This window comes from Acartia tonsa, chromosome 4 (genome assembly GCF_053477335.1).
Source record: "Acartia tonsa isolate MP-2025a chromosome 4, ASM5347733v1, whole genome shotgun sequence".
Taxonomy (NCBI): domain Eukaryota; kingdom Metazoa; phylum Arthropoda; class Copepoda; order Calanoida; family Acartiidae; genus Acartia; species Acartia tonsa.
Window position 1 is genome coordinate 22,792,256 of NC_137263.1, and position 25,417 is coordinate 22,817,672.

General features: G+C 32.7%; 1 protein-coding gene across 1 annotated transcript in view; it reads right to left on the reverse strand.

Moving 5' to 3' along the window:
* Positions 1-15,199: 15,199 nt before the first annotated feature.
* Positions 15,200-25,417, reverse strand: part of LOC145316465 (neprilysin-1-like) — a 40,936-nt gene continuing 30,718 nt past the window's right edge. The window contains exons 10-16 of the mRNA XM_080156982.1: positions 24,639-24,703; positions 21,669-21,755; positions 21,222-21,316; positions 19,931-20,024; positions 17,730-17,973; positions 15,882-15,958; positions 15,200-15,442 (exon numbers count right to left, since the gene is read on the reverse strand). Coding sequence (XP_080013108.1) covers positions 15,337-15,442; positions 15,882-15,958; positions 17,730-17,973; positions 19,931-20,024; positions 21,222-21,316; positions 21,669-21,755; positions 24,639-24,703 — 768 coding nt within the window. The 3' untranslated portion in view covers positions 15,200-15,336. The remainder of the gene's footprint in view (positions 15,443-15,881; positions 15,959-17,729; positions 17,974-19,930; positions 20,025-21,221; positions 21,317-21,668; positions 21,756-24,638; positions 24,704-25,417) is intronic.

A 25,417-nucleotide genomic window follows, 5' to 3' on the forward strand; every position in this document is an offset into this window, starting at 1 on the left:
CAGTTAGGTACGACTTAGGAAGCGTAGCAACTCTATAATCATTACCAGAAATACCGTACGTACACTTAAAACAAGCTGATTATTTTTACATTTTTAAATTATTTTTTTTTGTATGATATAATCATCCCATTCATCTAATTTTTGGAATAATAGTTCCTAGGACAACACAGTACAATGTTATGATCAAAGCATCTCTATAACAAAGTTCTATTTACTTTTTTAGTAAACCAATTAGATATGCGCTTCCAACTTTTGAGTTTTTATATCTTAAATCATTTTATTCGCACTTTTTTTTTGTAAATATGATATCTAAAAGTATTTAAAAACTAATAAAGAAAGTTTAATACAACTCAGAATGTTGGAAAGTGACTGCATTTCAGGCGCGTGCATAGAAATTTGACAGAAGGGTGCGTGAAACGCACTGAATTTCTAAAACATCGATGTAATGAAGTACCTAAGTACAGTGGTGTGAACAGGTTATTGCCAGGGGTTTACCCGATACGCACCCGATAATTTTGACACCCCCTTAAGATTTTGACACTTTAAACCAAAAGAGATGAGTTATATAATCGTCAGTGGAGTGGGGGAAGACAATGGGGACTTTTATTGCATTTTTATTTATTAGTATATTATGACGAGAGTCCATATGGTTAAACCACTAATTTTAATCTACAGAAGGGGTAATTTTGTGTATCATTATTGGGGAAGTACTTCAATTTATAGTCTATTTTTTTTTATCCCTTTAGATTCCCTGCAAACAATATCATATGAAATACTTATGTTTTAGTTGAGTGATACATTAGTGCAGAATTACAGATTAACTAAAACTAAGATAAACGTCGAAGCTTTTTAAAATGGTTTGCTAAATCAGCGCGTAAGATTTTGCTTAAGTTGTCAAAATATATATTTCCAGCTTTCTGTAATAATAATCATATTTGCAAAGATCTAAAGGGATAAGACAATGGTCGATAAATTGGTCCCCAATAATGATAAACAAAAATACCCCTTCTATAGATCAAAATTAGTGGTTAAAAACGTTGGTCAAAAACTTGATATACAACCAATCAAAATTCAAAAGTCCCCAAAGTTGCAAACCCAACGAATAAGAAAACGTTATCATAATACTTGGGGACTAGTATAATAAACAGCCCAATGACCCCTCCCTCCCTGATACTGATTACCCCCACCTACATCTCTAAATCCGCACGCCCCTGATCAAATTATTGGATGCAATTTCTTCTTCTTCTATACAATTCAGAGACTTTTCAAACTTTCCCAGAAAAAAAAACTTTTTAAGTATCCCATTTCTTTTTGTATTTCTATCAAATATTTATTTTTTTTATCAGATTTTCAGTAATATTTTTTTATAGACGTAAAGAAAGGAACATCCATCTATGAAAACGAAAATGAAAAAGCAAGGATTAATTAAGAAAATAAACAACGAGACGTAAGGGAATATATCGATTTATTTCTTAAGAATTATGGTAGAATTTGACGGTTTTTTTTAAAGCAAAGCTTTTCTATAATTAGGGTCGGACCTCCTTCCGGAACAACTAACTCTTAGTTTTTTTAGACATGTTAAAATTTCTATTAAAGTTAGGTATAATTAAGAAAGTATAGCAACTCTATAATCGTTACTAGAAAGTCCTTACATCCATTTAAAACAACATTATTATGTGATATAATTCTCTGACTTTTGGAATACTGATTCCTATTACAACAATGTTATAAGTATGTCATTAAACAGTATTTTTTTGGATGTTGTCATCTTTGTTATTATTTTTTTAATACAGAGATATTTAATTAGAACTTAATTTTTAACTTTGAAATGTAAAAATACGTTTTAGTCATTTTGCAACGATCCGAAATAAAGAGAAAAACAATGGTCATATCTGTAAGTTAACAAGGATCATAAGGAGCGCAGCAATAATATGCTAACAATATTTTGGTTAATGTTCATTGAAGTATATTTTAGCTAATTGACTTTATTTAATTTTTTGCAAATATTATATTTATAAAACTTAACATGAACTCTTAATAACTTATAGAGATTTAAATTAAATTCCCAATACACAAAAAAATTATTTATTCTGACGAATAGTCGTGCGGACATACCCAATATGTACATAGAATAGAATTATAATACTGTAAAAAATTTAAAGCTTAAGGGTAAAACTTGTTTTGAGCTGTAACTAAAGATAAGTAGGTAAGATGGGTGGTAAAAGAGGGATTGAGCTATAGAGAAATTTTCACTTAGAATTGTTTATCAGACTCCTGATCCCTTGTCCCTGCCTCCTAATAAGTAAATTTGCTAATATAGAATTCAGATACCCATTGCTCTCTCTCTCTCTCCCTACAACTTCTCTTTTTAGATCTATTGGGAGGGGCTGGGGGGGGGGGGGGGGATGGGAGATAAAACTTTTTAGATTGTTTTAATCACTTAATCCATGCACTCATTCTATTGTACCAACTAGGCTTGTTACAATTATTTGTAAAATATTAAAATTTAGGGATTTGGCATACAACCTCAAAAAATCTTAAACCAGCCTTTTTATTGTCATCATATCAACATATTACAAAATTCTATCCAACATTATCACATTTTATTAAAGCCTAAAAGCTTAAAATCGTGGCAATTTAGTGATAAGTGTAGTGAGAAATAATGTCGGTTTTCTGTCAAAATCATGCTCCTTCTGTTATTGAGATTTTAACCAACAAAAAGATAAATTTACAACAATTACATTTTTTTTTAGCCTCAGTGTTCAGGTTTTAATTTCTTTGGACGAAAAGAAAGTTGTATTTTCAAGTCAAACCTGATTATTAATCTCCCCCATCCCCGCAAAAAACACAGTTCAGCAAAATGTTAGCAATAGCCATAGAGAAATGTGAGAAATAAACAAATTTTCGTGCCACTCATAATGATCGTAAATTAAAGCCTCATTTTTAAAACAATTCTCTATAAAACATATCTCTCCCCCCCCCCCCATCCCTGTTCTATTGTCTCTATAATGTTCTCTTTGCTCTCCCTTTCTAGCTGGAAGTGAACTAACCATCAGTTTTGCAAGAGTTAAATATCTCAGAGAGAGCGGGGACAATGGGCTATTTATTACACTAGTCCCCAAAGTTTTATAATAATGCTTTCTTATTCGTTGGCTTGACAAATTTGGGGACTTTAATGAGTTTTGATTGGTTGGCTCATTGAGTTGAGTGTTTAAAACTTTCAAGCACTAATTTCAATGGGTAATTATGTGTATCATCATTGGGGATGTACATTAATTTATCGGCCATTGTCTTATCCCTTTAGATCCCTGTAAATAAATATCTGCTCAGCCATGCATCAAAAAACTTCTAAACTATGTTTTCACTTTGCATTCACAACTTTCAATCTTTTGTGCCAAACTTACATAGTTAAATTCATTTCAAAACTTTTCCCATAGGATTGATGTAATGGTTTTTTTTTATATTCTGAGCATCGGAAAATAGATTTCTGAATCTACGATTAGAGTAGGCATTTGAGGTTTTGATGGATTAAAACTTTGGAAATTACAGATATTTTAAAAACACAGCTACTCTCTAACTGACAAAGAGGTGTTGGGTTTGAAAAAGGGCTTTCTAGAACGGTATTATAGACAGCTTTCCGAGGATATTAATATAAAAATCTGTTTTGTTAGCCCCAAGTGGCCATTTGGTATCTCGGGGCTAAAAAATCTTATAAAGTACATTTTAAAAACGCAGAAAGCTGATTATAATACGATGCGAGAAATATCTATTATTATATTTTTTAAACCCAAATAATTTCATTACGATTAGATGGCAACACTATATAAGTTTATGTACCCAGGGAGTAAGGGAGGAGACAATGGGCAATTAATTAAATTTAAGAGTTTTCGCTGAAAAGCAATGAAAACCAGATTTATTAAGAAAATTTGACCAAAATTGTAAAGGGATCATGCAGGGGCGTCCAAGCTTTTTATTTTGGGGGGGGTAAAAAATTTTCAGGGGGGGGGTAATTCGTGTTTGGGGGGGGTGAAATGGCGCGCGAAGCGCGCCGCAAATTTTTTTACCCCCCCCAAAATTTTTACCCCGGGGGTAAAATTTGCTTGGGGGGGTAATTACCCCCCCTGAAATCTGTTGGCAGGGGTAAATTTAGTTTACCCCCCCCAAAATTTACCCCCGGGGTAAAATTTTTTGGGGGGGGTAATTTAAATTTTATTAAATATATAGTATTAGAAATGCGCGCGAAGCGCGAAAAATTTTTTTTTTATTAGAGATTTTTTATTTTGGGGGGGGTATTTACCCCCCCAAAATTGTTTGGGGGGGGGTAAATACCCCCTCCTTAATGGTGCCTACGGCACCCCCAGGGTAGGGGTAAATTTTGAATGGGGGGGGTAAAATGAAAAAAAATTTTGGGGTGCCTACGGCACCCCCAAAATCGTTTGGGGGTGCCAATTGGCCCATTACCCCCCCCCTTGGACGCCTATGGGATCATGGTAATATAATTTAGAACAAAATTAGTTCTAAGAAAAAAATCATTTACTTGAAAATTAAATTACCAATACATCACAATGTAGTAAACATTCTGTAATTAATCACTAGAAAAATATCTGTTTAGAACTTCGTCAACCCTTCTCATATATTTTAAACTGCCACCTAAATTCAAGGGGTTCTTAGATTGTATAATATATAAATATCACAGTAGAGTTTCTATACATGAAATTACATATTCTTGGGAAAAAAAAGTTAAAACCAGCTATCAATAACAAATTTTTCTGTCTGCTATATTCAAAACTAACTCAGCTAGTTAGCGGGGCATTGATGCGCTAGTACCCAAAGTCAGTCAGAACCTGCTGAATTCGTGCACATTCCCTGTAAGCCATTATCCAAAGTCTGATACTCTTAAAAATTGAATATTCGATTCATTGTCCCCTCCCTTACTCCCTGTGATGTACCCCTTTCACATTAAAGTCAATATGTTAAATTTCTAATTTCCTGAAATTGATCTTCATATCTTGTGAAATATAAATGCTATGCAAAAGTATAAATTTTTAGTTGAAATTGTATCGACATTTAAAATCAAGGATCACACCATCCATAAAAGCGAAGCACTGAAACGGTAGGACAAACGAACATTAATACTTATATAGTGTCAGAACTGAATAATCAGAATATAAATGTATTAAAGACGAAGCAAAATTGTAAGTAAATTTGTTGAAAAATGTATATGGACATACTTACATTTTTAGGACTTGATTATAGAGTTGCTTCGCTTATAACATTATACTTTGTTGTCCCAGGAATCAACATACCACAAATCAGATCAATAGGATGATTAGATCACATAAAAATTTGTTGTGAAAAAGTAAAAAAATCAATATGTTTAAAATGGACGTACGGACATTCTTGTAATGATTATAGAGTTGCTACGCTTTCTAAATCGTACCGAACTACTAAAGGAATCACCATGCAAAGTTTGCAACTGATAGGACAATTCTAACATGCCTAAATTAACGGGAAAAAGCTATCCGTTTGTAACGGACGGACGTACGGACGGATGGACCGACCCTAATTATAGAAAAGCTTCGCCTTTAATAAGATATTGAGAAGCAGCTTATAGTGCCTGATGAAAAATGACCAATAATAGGCAAATATACATCGTAATTGACCAATGGTAAAATGCATACTGCCTGTCATTGGACGGACCGATCTTAATTATAGAAAAGCTTTGCTTTTAAAAAACATAAATGTTCAGCTCATTAGAAGTACTCGTATTTTTTATAATCTTATTTCGCTTTACCAATATTGCTAATGTTTAAAATATAAGTGCTAAAGTAAAACGAAAAAAGGACTATCTTTCACAATTTCAAAGAGAAAAAAATTAAATTGTATGCTTCTGAATAATATATAACAAAAACACTTCTTTGATAATTGAAAATGATCAAAATGTAGCCAATTTTGAAAACAGTAAAAGTGTCGAACTTTGACGTCAGAAAAAATTAACAATTAACCAATGAGAGGCCGCTATATATTTTACCACAGTGAATACTGGCTTCTTATTTGTTAATTGTTAATTTTTTCTGACGTCAGAGTTCGACACTTTTACTGTTTTCCCAATTTTTATATTTCTAACCGCAGAATTTTTTTCACACGAAACGAAGAACATAGTTATCTGTCTATTTGTGACACTGATATGCATAGGGGGTTTGCCACACCTCGTATAACTTTTATACCTAACTTAAACCTAAAGGGGGGAGGGATTTTTAGGGGGTTTAATAGAGACATCAAAAAGGAATTATATTATCTTCATAGTGTGTAAGATTGGGGAGGAGGAGGGGGTAAGTCAAAATAAAAATAAATAAAAATTTACCTAATTCAAATACTGTGCCACCGCGGCTCGCTCACTTATAAAAATGGGAAACTTATAAAAGTTTTACTCAACACACGAAATCGTAATAATTTTCATGAGAAATACGCATTTTATAAGGCATACAAAACGCTCTAATTTTCATTCTATTTAACATAATTTAAAATTTTTTTTTGCTGTTTATTTTATTTTACATATACTTTTATCATTTTATCCAAAAAAAAATTTTCTTTTTTCATCATTTTTTGGAGAAATTAATGCTTAAACTAAGGGTATTTTTAGACGCAAAATTGACGCACTTAGAATTGAGTACAAAGGGGGGATAACTTCAAGTCATGAATGTTCTAAAGATATCTTTTTTTCCATAAAATTTTAATGTTTAGTCCACCCCACGTCACCCCGAAAATTATATATCAATTTAGGAAGATAATTTTTGTAGAATAATTACAGAATTTACAACTTTATGGACTCTGAAAGTATAGTTAAGATCAAAGGCGTGCAAAAGTTGGTATAGGGGTTGTTTACACCACCCTTGTAAAATTAAGGGGGATGGATACACCTCCCTAGGTGTCCACCCATGTCCAACCTCTTGACAAGAGCCTACACCCTCAGATACACCCCTCTATAAATTCCAAGGGGGTGTAAAGGAAATAAATTTACACCCCTTAAAATAAAGTGGGGTTGGGGGTGTTTAAGGAGAGTGTATATAAGCAAGTCACAGATTCAGATAATTATATGCTATCTATTTTTAGATAAATTAATTACCAGACTTTACTAAAATAATCTTGCAATATTCTGTACAACTGTACTGTACAACTTTTAATTAGTAAATTGAGACATGAGGAAGCTCTCATACATATGTAGGGGGGGGGGGGGAGTTAATGCAACCATCCCATAATCAATTAATCCAAATTTTGTTATGAAAATTGGCATGTGTAATCCTTGGTAGGTCTGTTTTTCAAAATTTAACAAAAAGTTAAGCTTAAGGGGGGGGGGGGGGGGGGGGTTAAGGCAACCATCACGTAATCAATGCACAAATGGCACTTAGAATTCGAATTTCATTACAAAACTTGGCATGCGTAATCCTATTTTCCCAAAATGGAACAAAAAGTTGGAAAAGTAATGGCTTATGGCTGTTTGCTCAGCTGTTTAGCGGTTTTTGGGCTATTTTCAGGGCAAATCCATCAATAATCATGTAGGAATCATCCATTAGGGATAGGTTTTAATGGGTGATGAGCTGAAAAATACTATCAAAAATAGTGGCAGCTGGGTAATGGCTTATAAGGATATAAAAAAATTGAATATTCCATGGAATTAAACTTTTCTTAATTAACATTATAACTTTATGTCATGGACATATTACTAAAAGAACTTTTTTTAATTTCTAGATTTTGCTGTCATAACAGCTAAAAACTGCCAAAAATGGCTGAGAACAGCTGTCAACAGCCAAAAGTATATATTGTAGATTAAATTATCCCGCCCTGGATAAATTTTGAGAAAAGTTTTGCCCCCAGTAAAAATTGGTTGATTTAAGCAAAAAAATAACCCATGCTAAATATTTTTTCTGTGATGCAATAATTGTGACCTCATGAGCACTGCAAAGTTTTTGAAATTTGCAAAAAAAATGTTTTTTTAGTTCTTTTGTGTGATCTCAATTTTAAAGATTTTTACAAAATGTCAATATAAACCTGAAATTTACCAAAAAAAATGGAGCAGTCTCAATTATAACATATGAAGGTGTAGCAAGTAATCTGCAAAGTCAAATTCCACATAACTTAAAAATAAAAATTTTAATTTTGTTTTTCATTTAGATGCAGTAACTACTGTACCAGGCAGTTTCAACATTTTAGCTCAATATTCAATCAATTTTGCTCACCTTCCAGCACTAAACCCCCCCCCCCCCCTTTTATTGATAAGAAGACTGTTAATTTTATTTGGGGTTTCTCTCAAAGTTTTTGCACAGATAGTGTTAGTATTTATAGTAAATTATGACCTCAAAAATTGTATTATATATGTATGCAATTTTGACTTTGGAAGATGTGACATGTCTAGGGTAGGTTCTTTTTAAAAACATACTTTTGCTTTAATGTATGTTAAATTATACCAATAACCATATTTTAATTTTCAGTACCACCCACTTAACAGCTAGAACTGGCTGGAAACAGCTGGGAGTGGTCAAGAGTATGATGAGTAGATAGGGCTTTTGATGTGTCTAAGGGTAGGTTTTTATGGGTGCTGAGCTCAAAAATACCACATTCATATGGCAGCTTGCTAACGGCCGCAGCTCAGCTGGGAGCGGCCAAGAGTAGAATGAGTAGATAGGGCTTGTGACGTGTCTCTAGGTAGGTTTTTAACAGTCTGTGTAACAGCCCCAGCTGCCAAATGGATGGACCCCCACTATTTATAGTAGTATTTTTGAGCTCGGTACCAATAAAAACCTACCCCTAGACATGTCACAAGCCCTATCTACTCTTCATACTCTTAGCCGCTCCCAGCCATTTTCAGCCAGTTCTAGCCATTTAGCAGCTGGTACAAGAAATTTTAAAAATGGATATTTAAAGCAAAAATATGTTTTAAAAAGTTGTTTCCTATGTAATTAATGATAGTTTTGCCCTGAATAGAGCCCAAAAACGGCTAAACGACTAAGCCGCCAGCTGTTAGCCGTCACTTTTCCAACTTTTTGTTTCATTTTGGGAAAATAGTTATACCAAGGATTACTCATGCCAAGTTTCGTAACGAAATTCGAATTCTAAGTGCAATTTGCGCATTGATTACGAGATAGTTGCATTAAACTTGAATTAATTCCTTTAATGATCTTGATAGATATATGTTTATAACTTTTAATATATTATACAATAGTGCTCAAAGTTAATGTTGGGAGGGAGATATATCCCAATCCTCTTCTTATAAAAAATTTTTGAAATGTAATAAATTTCTTATGTAAAGTAGTTTTGGTAAAATCTTAATAAAATAACCCTTGATTTTAGTTTAAGGGGGCTGATAAAAGTCATAAGTGGGGTGTCAAAAAATTTAGTTGTTAATAAATTAATGGAATATAACTTAACCTGATATTATAAATTTGAAACATATTTTTGATGTACAAAGAGATGTAAGGAACATGTATTACACTTTTTTGTATAGAAGAAATTGAATAATTTTTTATTTGTTTTTTTTTCAACACAAGGTTATTTGTGTATCTCTTGGTACAAGATACCACCATATTATTAGTTAAATCTAATTTTTTATAAATTAAGTGAATCAGTCTGTTAGACCAAGGGTAGAAACTCAGCAGATAGACAGACAGACAGGCAAGAAGAATTATCAAAGTTTGACTATAATAGACAATTAATTAGATAAAGTCCAATAGAGAACCTGTGAATGATCAGACAGACGGAGGGATAGACAGGCGGACAGACAGAGGGACAGGTAAATAGTAATAGACAGTCTTTGAGGCATTAACAAATTACATTTAGTGCTAGATGATTCATTGAAATCCAAAAGAGAGGCAGTTAGACAGATAGACAGACAAGTGGTGGGACAGACAGACAAAAGGACAGACAGACAGAGGGACAGACAGACAAATGGGTATTGCCTAAAAACAGTTTGGCTGCTATATGAATCATTAAAACCCACAATAAAAAAGAAATTTACATTAGTTTCTTTTTTCGATACTCAACGCCCCCCCCCTCCCCCACTCAAAGGGGTTTATTATTTCTTAAAATCAATAAGTGACTTCTCAGCATAATAAAATTGAATATACTTTTTATTACATCAATTTATCTTAAATAGAACGAAAGTTAAAATCATTTTATTGTCTACAAGAAATATGCTTGGAGTAAAAATCAACCTAATTGTCAGTAAAAACGTCATATTTATGCATATTTACACAGTAAATAAATTTTAAAATTGTATTTTATTGTAATGAATAACTTATGGGGGTTGTATGAATTATCAAAAACCTAAAAAAAAACTAATTTGGTTAAATTAGTCTAAGTAATGATTGATTTAGTACAGCACATATGAATATGTTGTCAATTTCCTATCAGAGTCGCAGTACGTGCGTATCACTAATGCTCATGATTTAGAATATAATGATACATATGTATGTAAAATTTCAATTTATATTTGCAAGCATTTGTGTTTCAAGATTACTACTAAATATTTACTTTCATCCACATTGTATTGTTTACAGGGCAGGTCATACCTTTGTCTACAAACAATAAACATTAAACATACATACATACATAGTTTATAGAAAGGCTTTGCAGCCGCATATTTGATGAATACCTCTTGGGAGCTTGGTCACGCTTAGGGTACAACTCCTCTTCCTTAAATATACTCTGCGTTTGAATTGCAATGTAAAGCCCTCAATCGCCCAGGGTATAAAGTATGGTAAAACCCAATAGACAACCAACGTAACTGGACAAAGTGTCTCAAAAATCAGCCATGTGACGTAATAAAAATGTGGGATTTTTTTAGTGTTTTCTTTTCCACTTCTCGTTTCATCTCCCTCATTTTTATGACGGTACATGGCTGATTTTTGAGACACTTTGCCCTGTTATATTACAACTATTTAAATTGCACGTCCTTTATTTAGAAGTTACGCCTAATTTGGGCCAAGGCAAGTCCCCACTCCAACTATTAATGTCGCGCACCTAACATAGCCGCATATTTGATGTCCATGTGCAGCTTATCGCAAAAACAGCTTATTTTTGGTTGCGCCAAAAATATGAAATAAAATCTATTTTGAAAAATACTATAAAAATGAAAATATTCTGGCCACAGATTATTTCAAACAAAGACCTGTAAAAGTCCCCAAAGTTGTTAAGCCAACTAATAAGAAAACGTTATTATAAAACATTAGGGGACTTCATAGTGGTAGATAAAGTTTCCATAGGTCTAGCGGCTGCAGTGTTTGATTGTTTTGATAGATTGCTCGGTGACGGCTTTCCAAATTAAAGGACTGCGGATGCCAAAAAGAGCTGCAATAAGCTGCTGTGGCTGGCGAGCCTAACTTTGTAACATGGTATATAAAGTCATGGAATTCCTTTCATGTCTCTGGGTTGCCTACATAGTTTTCATTTACATATTATGTTCTTCATATTATAACAAAGATTATAACATCCATAAAAACGATGCTCAACTAATGTGACATACGAACATTAACAAATATAGAGTGTCGGTGCTTTTTGAATATCATTTAGAAGTATGGACGTAGATTTTATGTACATATATTCCTCTTAAATCTATTTAAATAAATTTTTAAGATTTATGAAATCTTTTAAACGCCCACACAGACCAAAGGTATAAAGTAATTAAAATAACAACAATGATGACAACATCAATTAGTAGCGTAGTTCAAAAGTTATTGATGGACATGTGGAAAACATGAATTGTAGAGCAGTGTCATAAAAAAACAATAAACTTAATGAAATAAATCACGAAACCTTTAAAAATATGAAATAACGTGAATCATTCTAGCCCCCAACAAATAAGCAAATCTCAATGAGACTTGTTGCAAATATGTAAAATGTGAACTTTTTCAATCCCTGAACATTTCGGTGTGTACCTTGAATAGGAGCTGAGATAATCACGTTTCCCCCATAGCGTTACAGACGGACAGGCAAAGTGAATTATAAAGTAGTTTTCTACTAAAAATCCACTTAAATTGTAAGGTATTTATTAAAAAATTCTATAATTTCTACGTAATAAATATTATAATGATAATTTTAACTATTTTATTTAAAAGATATACTGTAAAACCTCTTACTAAATATATAATATACTAACGGCTACGCCCCTAGAGACCTCTAGTGGCACTTTAAATGTGTTTTTTTCTATGTTGCGTTCAAGTCTATAAGTAAAAAAGAAATTTCGATTTTTTTGTGATTTCTCTTGGAAGTGTGGTGGTATCCTCCCCTGAAACAGTTACAAACCTTCCGGGGACCTATGAGAAGCTACCCTGTTGAGAAAAACCCGACAAATTCAGCGGTTAGCGAGATCCTTCGGTACAAACACACAGACAAACAGACATCCTGTTACTTTATGATAAGGATAAGTCTTTCTTATTACTTCTTTTTCTATGTACATGTATAATGAAGAAAGATCTATTTCTGTTTCCAATAATCATTAAGTACACAACAAATAAACAAATAAAGTAGCAATTTATACAGATAGATAACATACCCCCACCACCAAAATTTAACAACATGTTTTACTACAATCTTTGTATCTAGTGCAGTTCACGGTGAAATGTTCCTGGTTACGATTATCTCCAAAAATCTATGAATTCTAAAGGCTGTTAACGGCCAAATGGTGGATTCTTGGCTTTTCTCGATTTTTTTTAGGCCATCTAATGCCGCTAAAAACGGTGTGCTGGCATGACACGTACATTCAGCCGTTTGGGAGCTAGCAGCCTAAAAAATCATAGGTTTTTGGAGATCGTTACCAGGAATATTTACCGTGAACTGCACTAGATTCAAATCTTTATACAAATATTTCTTTTAAATAATAGTATTTTCTTTTATGTTAACCATTTTTAAATTATTTGTACATCTGGAAATGTAAATATTTTTATTTATATTATATTGAGCTTTGAAATAAACATTTGAAAAAGTATTTGATAATTTTAATTGGGATGTATAGAAGAATAGTTTAAAATCTAGGTAACGTTTTGTACAAGTCATTTTATAATTGTACCAGCGGCTTCGTCCTTAGCATCATTGGGATCTTTATTCTAAGGGGACATGCATTAGAGTAAAACACTAGAGGGGGAAGGGGTTAAACAACTATATGTCACCTTCCCAAGGACCCTGTGCCGACTTTCAATTTGAAAGACAACGAACAGCATGGGGAATATTAACACAGCCAAGTCGCAGTAAAAGAGCAAAAAGCAATTTGGTAGCAGACGAAAATGGTCCTTAACAGGGGGATCCAGATAGTTGTATGGTTATACATACATTTATACTTTAAATTTATTGGACAGGCAAATAGCCGAAAACCATCCGTGACCTATATGTAACCTGTAGAATAGCGAAAATATTTGGTTCTGTGCACAGCGGGATCTTAACAAACAAAAAACTTACTACTTTTCAAAAGATGATTACAAGTTTTTTTCATCACATCATGTAAAAATTGAAATTCATTTATTAAAATTTCGTCAAAGGAAACAACATTGACGCAAACAAAATAATATTTATAAATTACGGGAACTTGTATCATCGCATCGTTTTATAGACGATTGTCCGTAGGATAGAAAAAAATGTAGGATTATTTTCTATTTTGTTGGTCCAGGGCCAACACCGTAGGATTTAATTACTTTAAGATTTTTTATATTCTTATTCGTGGAACATTGCCTATATTACTATACGATACATGCTTTTTCTTTCAGTAATGCTCAGAACCGGTTTTGATCAAGTGGAAATGAATCGGATTCAGAGCTATACTGTAATCAAATAAAATTATTAAATGTAGGTTTGACATCAGTAAAACATTTGATTAATTTTTCCAATTAAATTTTGTTCAAGTGTAAATCAAAATCATTACGAAAACTTTATTATTTCATTCGTGGAAAGGTTTCTTGTAAATAATATAATCATTTAATTGTTATTTTATGACTTTTTGGCAATTTTATAAAAGATGATTCCTATCTCTTTCTCAAGATAAGTGTAAAAGCAAAGGTTAAAACTTTTATATAAAAAATTATTTCAAAATAGTTTTTCTTAAATATGAATTTCATTTTGGTCATTTAATAGATTGAAAAGTGCAAGAAAAAAATACCTAAATTTGAAGGAATTTTTTTTTGTAAAACAAGTTTAATATCGATGATAAAACTCTCTCTTGAAATAAGTAGTGACAAAAGCAGCGTACATTGTTATTAACCAATCATAAAATATTAACTGGCCTATCATTGGTCATTTGTATTGTATGACGTAATTTATTATTAGGCACTATAATCTGCTTCGTAGTGACACTTTAACGTATCAAACTAAAATTGTGGAAAATATTTGTTGCTAAAAAAATCCCTATCTCGAAGAAAAATATTAAAAGGTAAAGTACTTCTGTTGAATTTGAACATTTTCCCTAGAAATTGTGATGGAGGAATTTAACTGGTCACAAGGTGTCTGTCAACTTGGACAGGGATATGCAACCTCCAAAAAAAATTACAGTATGGCTTCGAAACCGTATTAACCGGTGTGTACGTGAAGAAAGTCGCTCAAAAAAAATCTGACGTCATAAAAATGAGGTATGAGGAGAGGAGGAGTGGGAAAGAAAACACCTATAAAAGAGATAATACCTCATTTTTATAACGTCAAATGTTGATTTTTTGGATGACTTTTTTCACATACATCTGGTGGACTAAAACCGGTTCTCAGCTATACTGAACAATTAAGTATAGCATCGTATTATAAACAGCTTTCCGCGGATATAAAACTGGTTTTATATTCGTATAAAACTGGATATAATACGATGCTATACATAATTTTTCAGTATGGCTGATAACTGATTCTAATCCACCGGATATTAATCGGTTTCGAAGCGATACTAGAAAGAAATATTAGACCTTTCACGTTTCCACCAGGCAAAATCAACATTACCCTGTCATGTGTTTCTTCTTATTTTACAGGAGACAGCGCCAAATGTCACCAAAAAATGACGTTATACGATAAAATAACCAATGAATGGTAAGTATATATTTTACCATTGGTCAATTACAATGTATACTTGCCTCTCATTGGACAACTTTATTGTATGACGTCATTTTTTGGTGCCATTTTGAGCTGTCTCATTTTACAGCAATACTTGGGGAAAAGTTAGAGGCAAAATAAGTTTCTTCTTCAGAGGCCCTGTCCCTCCCTGCTGGCCTGTCAATCACAATTCAAAATTTATTCAACTTTTCACTCATTTACATCAAAGTTTTTCTTCTTCATTTTTAGCACTTTTTTCACATTTTTTTAAGTAGTGGATTTTTTTGTTTATTTTCCGAGAATGGAACATGAGGCTATGGGATTGAGTCTTGAACCGAGGGGACACTTGAATGCTTCTGCAAATTCTGATGAATACATCACCATCCCATCTATCCTGTAATAATAGAGATAATATAGAGACATACTCTCTAAATTAGCCAATACGAAAAAATTAAAGGTACATTCCAGACATCTTATTGGTTGAAACATTTTACAGATTTTGGTAAGTAAGGGCATACTTGTTTCATTTCGTTCGCATTATGAGTCAGCTATAAATTGTTGCATATCTTAGGATTAAGCTTTTCTATGGTAAATTATTTCGTGTAAAAAATTTTCCTTCGCATAATGTGAAGCATATGACAAAACATATAATAAGTTAGTTGTTAATAGTTGAATTTCTTAGAATAAAGTTAGCTTTCAAATAACACCATCGAAAACTGAAGTAAATTTAAGGCGAGAAAATTTGTTAAAACATATTTATTTTACTATTAAAAGATAAAAAATCATGAATATATTCTAGAAGATTTGTATAATAAATTCAAAAAATATTTTACCTTTGGCTGAAAGATGGGTAAGGACTCAGATTTAGATGCAGAACTTCACTAAGAGAACCAAGAACTCCACAATAAGTCTATTAATATTGTTTTCATTAATGTTTTTATATATATTAAAACTATAATGTTTAATGTTGAACATTATAAAGTAATAGTTGCGTCGCCCCTAGCTTCTAGAGAATTACAGGAAAAAAATCTAAAACCACCCCAAGGCTTTCTTGAAGAGTACTTCCAATTCGGGCCAGTCATTTCCGAGATTTTAAACTTTAGACTTAAAAATCCTTACTCTTTATATTAGAGGATTAATATTTATAATGTCTATAAATGTAGATCCAAGGGACAAAAATACTTTAATTAAAGTACGTTTAGTAATTTTTTGGTAGGGGTTGTCAATGAATTATCGTGTAACATACTTTGATGAGATATCAATAAAGCAAATTGAAATTAACCAACAAAAATGTTAGTTATAATATTGAAACAACCGTATACATTTTTCTATGCCTAATTTCCATTCATTTAAAGTTTTAAAAGAGTAAGCTTATTTGATGATATAACATAATGCAAATTGGATTTCACCAACAAATATTTAAATCAAAATATTATAACAATAATATACATTTTTTCAACACTCAATTTCCATCCATTTAAAGTATTTAAAGGGAAGTATTTGCACGCAATGAAGCCAGCACACATAAAACCCTCCAAATTAAGTTTTAGTTATAAAACTTGAGTTAATGCAGTTTAACACATATTTGAGACTTAAAGTAATCCTGAGCGCCAGATAAAAACTCTCACTTGGATTATAAGCTTCAGTCAAGCGGAAGAATCCTTTATTTCGACAGTGGACAATATATTATTCCTATATTAGAGTAAAACAATAGAGGGGGAATGGGTTAAATAACTGTATGTCCCCACCCCGTGGACCCTGTGCTAAATTTCAATTGGGTCTTTGAATATCAGCAAATGGAGTCGGGAATATTAACACAGCCAAGTCGCTACAAAATAGCAGAAAGTACTTTGCTAGCAGACGAAATAGGTCCAGCGGGAGGATCCAGGTAAATGTCTGGTTATATATGTCTATAATTATAGCTTTATTATTCCTTCCATACCATTTATTCTATAATCTGCAGCTAGAATTCAGCAAAAAAGTAAGTTGAAAAATAATAGAGGGGAGGTTATGTTTGTCCATAGGGGAAATGAATAAAGTTTCTTAGATCTTGCCAAAAAAAATTATATTTAAATATATTTATATTTTCATTGAAAAAAAAAATTGTTAAATTTATCAACACTTTAGCAAAATAAAAAGAAAATTAAATGCAAATTTAAACCGTTAAATAAAATGTAAAATTAGATAAAGAAAAATATTTTAAAGATTGACTTTGCTCTAATTTCCAATCCTAATTTCTTATTTTAGATTTACATACATTTTTTAATGGCCCAATAAAGATAACCGGCAATAAATGTGAAATGTTTTCGCTGAGAGTTAGGTGCAGGATGGGGGGGGGGGGTGGAGGGTTTTAGGACACGGTCTAAACCTAAAGAGTTTTATATGGTTCCAACAGCTATTATATCTAACACGTGATAACAGCAGTCAGAACTCAAGTCAAGTTTTGATAGTACTTCCAGAGAAATGTCATACAATCAAAAGTTTCGTAGTATTTACCTTGTACCTCTACTCCTATTTCTAGCCCCTACGGGGACTATTTCTTAACATTGTGCTGTAAAACATTTACCTAGCCAAACTATCAAAATCTACTGTGAAAATACGACGAAACCCGCTACTTCGTCTTCTTTCCATGATCCAAATTATCTCATTTATGTATTTACAATGAATTTTAGAAAGCCTACTTGTGCAATATTGTAGAACAGAAGTTGTTTGGTCGACTTGTCCGTGCCAGCCAGGGCCTGCTTGTACCCAAACATCTGGGCCACCACCTTCAGGGCCTCCACGTCGGAGAATGACTCGGCCACTGTCTGCTTCGGCTTTGTGGACAGCCGGATCTTCTTGTTGTCGTAGGTTATGTAGGCCTGCTTCGAGGAGGCCAGAAGCTTGCTGTTAGAGTTGTCAAGACAGTCCAGCCGTCGGGATAATCTAAAATTATTATTTAATATAATACAATGACATACCTATATTATTAAAAGCGAAGATTGTCTATAATATAAGTCCGCACGTTAACTTAGTTTTCTGTAGCAGTTAGGTATGATTTAGAAAGCGTAGCAACTCTATAAAAGTTACTTGAAGTTAAAGATGGTGATTTTGTAACACTTTTTGATAATTTTTTTTTGTATGATATTATTATCTTTATCATCTGGTTGTTGGGACAATGATTCATAAGACAACAAATTATAATATGTTAAGCGAATATCTCTTTAAAATTTTAAATTTTAACTGTTATATAAATATACTAGCAGCTACGCCCCTAGAAGCCTCTATTGGCACTTAAGGTAGGAGGGAAAAAATTCGACCTTATCCCATTTTAAAGTTGAGTTTCAAAAGAGAAAAAAAATTTGGGGGGGGGAGGGGGTGATGACACCCTCCCCAAAAATAGTTTAAAACCTTCCCAGGACCTATAAGAAGCTTCACTGTAAAGGGAGAACAATTTCGGTTCAGCGGTTAGCGAGATCCTTCGGGACAGACAAAAAACGCTTACTACTTTATATTATAGGATTGATATTCTGACACTCTACAAGTGTTAATGTTCGTTTGTTCAACTGTATGATTTAAGAGCTTTTACAGATGATTTCATCCTAGTTTTTATTTCAAAATATTTTGATAAACTTATATTCATCGTATTTTATATATTTTTTATTGTTTCTATCTTTTTACAACCTCTAAAAATGAATATTCATTATAAACCCGTTTGATTATATTTATTTTTATTAGCTATTTCTTATGAAATTAGGATAGTGCAGGAAGCAAGGATATTGTTTATTGCACTAGTCCCCTAAGTTTTCTTCTTCTTTAGCTTAACAACTTTGGGGCCTTTCATTGAAATTCGATTGGTTGGTTCATTAAGTTGAATGTTCAAACGTTTCAACCACTAATTGTAATCTACAGAAGGAATAGTTTTGTGTACGTATTGGTAATATACATCAATCTATAGGCCATTGTCTTATCCCTTTCTATATTCCTGAGGATGATGACATGACGTAAAAATGTTGACAAATTGGGAAAATTGTGCCAATTATAGAACTATTCAACAACATAAATGGGGAATAGTCCCTTTCGTGGCAACGACCTTAAGGGGCGATTCGTCGTATTTTTAAAATGGCTTTGGTAGGTTATTTTAGGTTAGGTTAGGTTATATCATAGAGAAAATAATAATCCTTTTTCCTTATGGGTTATATTGGGTTAGGTGATTGTACCACAAGGTTGGCCAATTGGCACCGCAGGGTTAGTGCCCCCCGTAGGGGCTAGAAATAGGAGAAAAGCTACTGTGAAAAAAACTAAGAATCGCCCGTTAAGGAGCGTTGCCACGAAAGGGACTATACCCCATACATGTTACTTCAACAAATATAAACACAGTATAACAAATACAAACAAAATTATAAAACTTACCCAGTTAAACTTTTTTTTTTCTGATATTAGATAATTATTAATTCGGTCGTAATATCATTAAATTATCGCAATATCTAATTTCTATCAGCCAGTGGATGTAGAATATACGTGGATATTATGACCAGGGGAAAACAACATTGTCAATTAAGGTTGCTAACATGGATCTTATTTATTGGTCAGTTCTGTCATCCAGTGGGAGAAGAGGGGATGTGGTAAAGAGGAAAGTAGGAGGGAATCGTTATTTTAGCCAGCTGCATGTTTTACTTTAATAGAAAACATGAAAATCTGGTGTAAGATCCAAGGAATAATCAATTTATCAGCCATGTTAACTTTTACTTAATGTCTGAAAGTTGGGTGTTCAAACGTTTTAACCACTAATTTTACGCTACAGAATGAATAATTTTGTGTATTATTATTGGGGATATACATCTTATTATCGGTCATTGTCTTATTCCTATAGATTCCTGCGACAATCTAGATAATGACTAACCTAGAGAATGAGGTAGAGTCGAGAATATCTGAAAGCTTTCCTTCTTCATCCCAATGGAGACCTGTCACATCTATACCATGCAGTATCTCATGAGCTAGAAAGAAAATAATATTAATTTCCGTCTGTAACGGATAGCTCTTAATTTAGATTCCTATAGCAATTAGGTACGATTTAGAAAGTGTAGCAACTCTATAATAGTTAGCAGAAAATTCGTTTGTCCATTTAAATAAGCTGATTTTTTAAACTTTTGTGACAACAATTTTTGTATAATATAATTATCTTCATCTGATTTTTGGAACAATAGCCCCTAAGGCAACAAAGTACAACATTTTACATTTTAAGTATCTCTATAAATGTTTACTCATATTTCAAAAGTTTGACACCTAACAAATGTTAAGTCATTCGCCCCCAAATAGAAAGCGATAACTTTCTTGTTCCACCACCCAACTAACTAACCTAGTTTTGGAAAAGATTTACTTAAAACATAAGGACAAGTAACGCAAGCGCAGCATTAAAAATTAAGATTTTTATTATAAAATTCGCCTTTTGAGTATAGAAACTTTTTTATCTCAAGTAAACTAATTTAAACAAAGTACTTGATTGGAATGGCAAGATCTTAGGAGTAAAAACACCAGTAGTGTCTAAAAAAATAGGTCATACAATACAAATGACCAATGATAGGCCAATACACAGACTAAATTAACTATGGCAGGCCTGTATACATTTTAATTTACCAATGGTAGGTTAGTATGGCGCTATTTTTTATCGGCCCTATAAAAAGCTTCTAATAAAGGTTATGTAAAACAAGACCTGTTTTTAAAAGCGAAGCTTTTCTATAATTAGGGTCGGTCCGTCCTTTCTTTAGTAGTTAGGTACGATTTAGAAAGCGTATCAACTCTTTAATTATTACCAAAATTTCCGTACGTCCATTTTAAACATGTTGATTTTTTTACTTTTTTAACAACAAATTTTTATGTGATCTAATCATCCGATTGATCTGATTTTTGGTATATTGATTCCTGGGACAACAAAGTATAATGTCATAAGCGAAGCAACTCTATAATCAAGTCCTAAATATGAAAGTATGTCCATAAACATTATCCTGTATAAAGCAGTTTTTCAACAAATTTACTTACAATTTTGCTTCGACTCTTATACATTTATAATCTGATTATTCAGTTCTGACACTATATAAGTGTTCATGTCCGTTTGTCCTACCGTTTCAGTGCTTCGCTTTTATGGATGTTGTCATCCTTGTTTTTACTCTGTTCTGATATGATATAATGCTTACCTATAACAAATGCCAGAGGAGCTTTAGCTAGGACAGGGGGCATCGAACCAAAGTTCCCCGTAGATCTGTACAATAACCCAAAAGGGAGGACAACACTGAAAATGATAAAGAGAGTCATTTTTTTCCTTCATTGTTGTATAAATAAATGTATAATTATAGATATATAACCCAGACAACTAACTGGATCCAGTATTGGGGACCTTTTTCGTCTGCTAGTAAATTGCTTTCTGTTCTTTTGTAGCGACTTGGCTAGCTGTGTTAATATTTCTTATTCCACTATTGGCTGATATTCAAAGACCCTATTGGAAGTCGGCACTGGGTCTACGGGGTAGGGACATACAGGTTTTTAACCCCTTCCCTCTCTACCTGCTTTACTATAATGTTATATGACTGACGGACAAAAACACTATAATTGTAGAGTAGCATCGCCACTGGAGTAAGACTTACCTATTAAGCTGGTGTATATGGAAAGCATTGATACGCAGAGGATTGGAAACTAACTGCCAACAATATTCGTCCCAAGATACTCCACCACTTTAATTTAAATTAAATTTTTACTTCATTTTTAAGAAATATAAAAGTAGTTTTTTTTAAAGCGAAGCATTTTAAAATTTTTGGTCGTTCCGTACGAACGGTAGTCTATAACAGAAAGTTCTTATCGTTATTTTACGTTATGTTTAAGTTAGAATTGTACAAGCAGGATGATTCCTGTAAAGGTAAGGTACAATTTAGAAAGCGCAGTAACTCTAACATCACATCTATAAAGTCAGTATGTCCATTTAAAATATTATTACTTCCAAAATAATTTTTAAAATGTCTCTTTTTACACTAGCGCCGTGTATTGTTCTATTTTTAGAATATTACTTCCTAGGAAAATTAAGCATAATTTTATAAGCAAAGCATTTTTATAATTGAGTTAATTGGCAATGCAGGGAGTCCATTCAATTAAGTAAAATATAAACGTTACGAAGTTAGTAAACAAAAGCAGAAAGAGAGAACATTTAGATATATCTTAATATAATGAATTTACTTTAGACAGACAAAAATAGTTTTAGAGAAGCTACAAATAAGACATAGACGACACCAAAATTTACATTCCTTAGAGAAAAAAAGAAGAAAAAAGCTGGGCTCGGCATCAGCGCCTTTGCCGCACATAGGCCTCAGAATTAAACCTGCTTGTGTGCAAAAGAAGAAATCCGTAAAGATGGATTGTCTGTTTAGGTACAGGTTTAGATATCCAGCTGAATTTTAAAAAAATAACGCTTTCACTGAGGCATAAACGCGATTTACGCGCGGGTGCCGAGCCCTGGAAAAAACAGATAGAGCAGGACAAACAAGAATGTATGATTATAAAAGTTTTTGATTGTTGTTGAATAAAGTTTTATCCTAGCGAGATAGATCAATATTATTCGAAACTTTTACTCACAAAGTCATCATCATCATTATTTACATTTCAGGGAACAGCGATAGGTTATTAAATATAATTTCATGCTACAAAATTTTGTAAACGATTATTTAATCCTGTTTCTTTTAAAATGATCTTTGAAAAATGAAAGTGCCATGTGTGACGTCATAAATAATACGTCTAAATCTATCTCTTTTTTAGGGGTTTCCTTCCCATTTCTCCTTTAATCCTTCCCTTTTATACGCATTTTTATTACAGCACGCATGACACTTTCCGTATCGCAATTAAAATCCTTTAATTAGCCTAACAAGGATGACAACATCCATAAGTAGCGAAGCACAAAAAATCGTGGATGGAAATACGTAAAAGTAGATTTAAAGTGTATTTATCCCAAAAAAGTTTGAAAATTGGACCAAAAACACCAAATATATGGGGAAATATTTAAAACATATAAAAATAGCCAAAAACCTGATAAAAGGCAGTCTGACCGCCATGGTTGTTTTCTTTAAACGACGGGAAATTTAATTTTGATATCTATAACTGAAAAAATTTTGAAAATCGAACCATAAACACTGAAGATATGGAGAATAATGTGATAAATACAAAAATAGCCTAAAACCTGCAAAAAGGCAGTCTGGCCGTCATGGATGTTTTCTTTAAACGACGGGAAATTTAATTCTCATATCTATAACTGAAAAAAATTTGAAAATTGGACCATAAACACTGAAGATATGGTGGAAATGTGAAAAATACAAAAATAGCCTAAAACCTGCAAAATGGCAGTGTGGCCGTCATGGTTGTTTTCTGTAAACGACAGGAAATTTAATTTTGATATCAATAACTGAAAAAATTTTGAAAATCGGACCATAAACACTGAAGATATGGAGAAAAATGTAAAACGTACAAAAATAGCCTAAAACCTGCTAAAAAGGGGTCCGACCGCCCTTGATGTTTTATAGTTAATTGTGCTCCTTAATAATGGGAATGCTGTCAAAAAATTTCAGCTGTCTATCTTTAATAGGAGCCGAGAAAATCACGTTTCCCCTATTCTGTCTTACACGGACAGACGGACGGACGGACAGACGGACGGACAGACGGACGGACAGACGGACGGACGGACGGACATTTCGAATTATAGAGTAGCTTCGCTACTAATAACGGCAAACAGACAGTATTTACAGGAAAGATTCATTGTTTGAGAGCTTGAAAACCATGGAAATCTAAAAAGTCTAAAACGTTCGATTAAACTTTGCAATGCAATTAATAAGAAAACAAGGATGACAACATCCATAAGTAGCGAAGCACAAAAAATCGTGGATGGAAATACGTAAAAGTAGATTTAAAGTGTATTTATCCCAAAAAAGTTTGAAAATTGGACCAAAAACACCAAATATATGGGGAAATATTTAAAACATATAAAAATAGCCAAAAACCTGATAAAAGGCAGTCTGACCGCCATGGTTGTTTTCTTTAAACGACGGGAAATTTAATTTTGATATCTATAACTGAAAAAATTTTGAAAATCGGACCATAAACACTGAAGATATGGAGAATAATGTGATAAATACAAAAATAGCCTAAAACCTGCAAAAGGCAGTCTGGCCGTCATGGTTGTTTTCTGTAAACGACAGGAAATTTAATTTTGATATCAATAACTGAAAAAATTTTGAAAATCGGACCATAAACACTGAAGATATGGAGAAAAATGTGAAACATACAAAAATAGCCTAAAACCTGCTAAAAAGGGGTCCGACCGCCCTTGATGTTTTATAGTTAATTGTGCTCCTTAATAATGGGAATGCTGTCAAAAAATTTCAGCTGTCTATCTTTAATAGGAGCCGAGAAAATCACGTTTCCCCTATTCTGTCTTACACGGACAGACGGACGGACAGACGGACGGACAGACGGACGGACAGACGGACGGACGGACATTTCGAATTATAGAGTAGCTTCGCTACTAAAAAAATGTATCTTAAAGTAAAATTGTAATAAATGTTAAATAATGAACTTACTTGATCAAAGAATACATCCATTTTCGTCGCCTTTGATCCAAAGCTACAACGTTTTCCAAATAATTCTAAAGAAAAAAATATCATTTTTACCCATACATTTATTTTAGTAAAATATATATTACTCTCGGCTACGCCCCTTTAGTTGGATTGAAGGGGTGGTTGAAAGTCGACAAATATAGGGGGGAGGATCATGTTTTTCTATAGGAATTTTTCTTGGGAGGGTGTTGATACTGTCCTCCAAAATGGATAAACATCTTCCCTGGCCCTATAAATAGCTAAATTGTAAAGGAAAACCACCTCGACTCAGCTGATAGCAAGATCCTTCATTGCAAACAGACAAACTAACAGACATCCAGTTACTTTTATATAAGTAAGTCACGAAGAGTAATGGATTCGATTTTAAGTCTAGACCAATCCATATTAAAAAGCTTTAAAAAGTCTCCTAAAAAGGAACAGAAAAAAAAATTATCTTTAACATTTTAAAAAGCAACTTAAGACTTGATTGTTTTCTTAATTTAATTTTTATAAATCAACTAAATAATATACCCATTCCATAGTTAAATATGTTTTTAAAAGTTATTTGGACTTACTAAATAGCTTACATAATAGTTTTCTTTTAAAGTACTCCTAGAAGAAAATTTGTATATGATTATGTAATACCAACTTGGCAAATTTTTTATCCCTTTTCCTACCTAATCCTATTATTTAAAGTAGTAATGTTTTTTTTATTTCTACTGAACCGATTGTGTTCTCCATTTAAGGTAAGCTTCACTTAAATC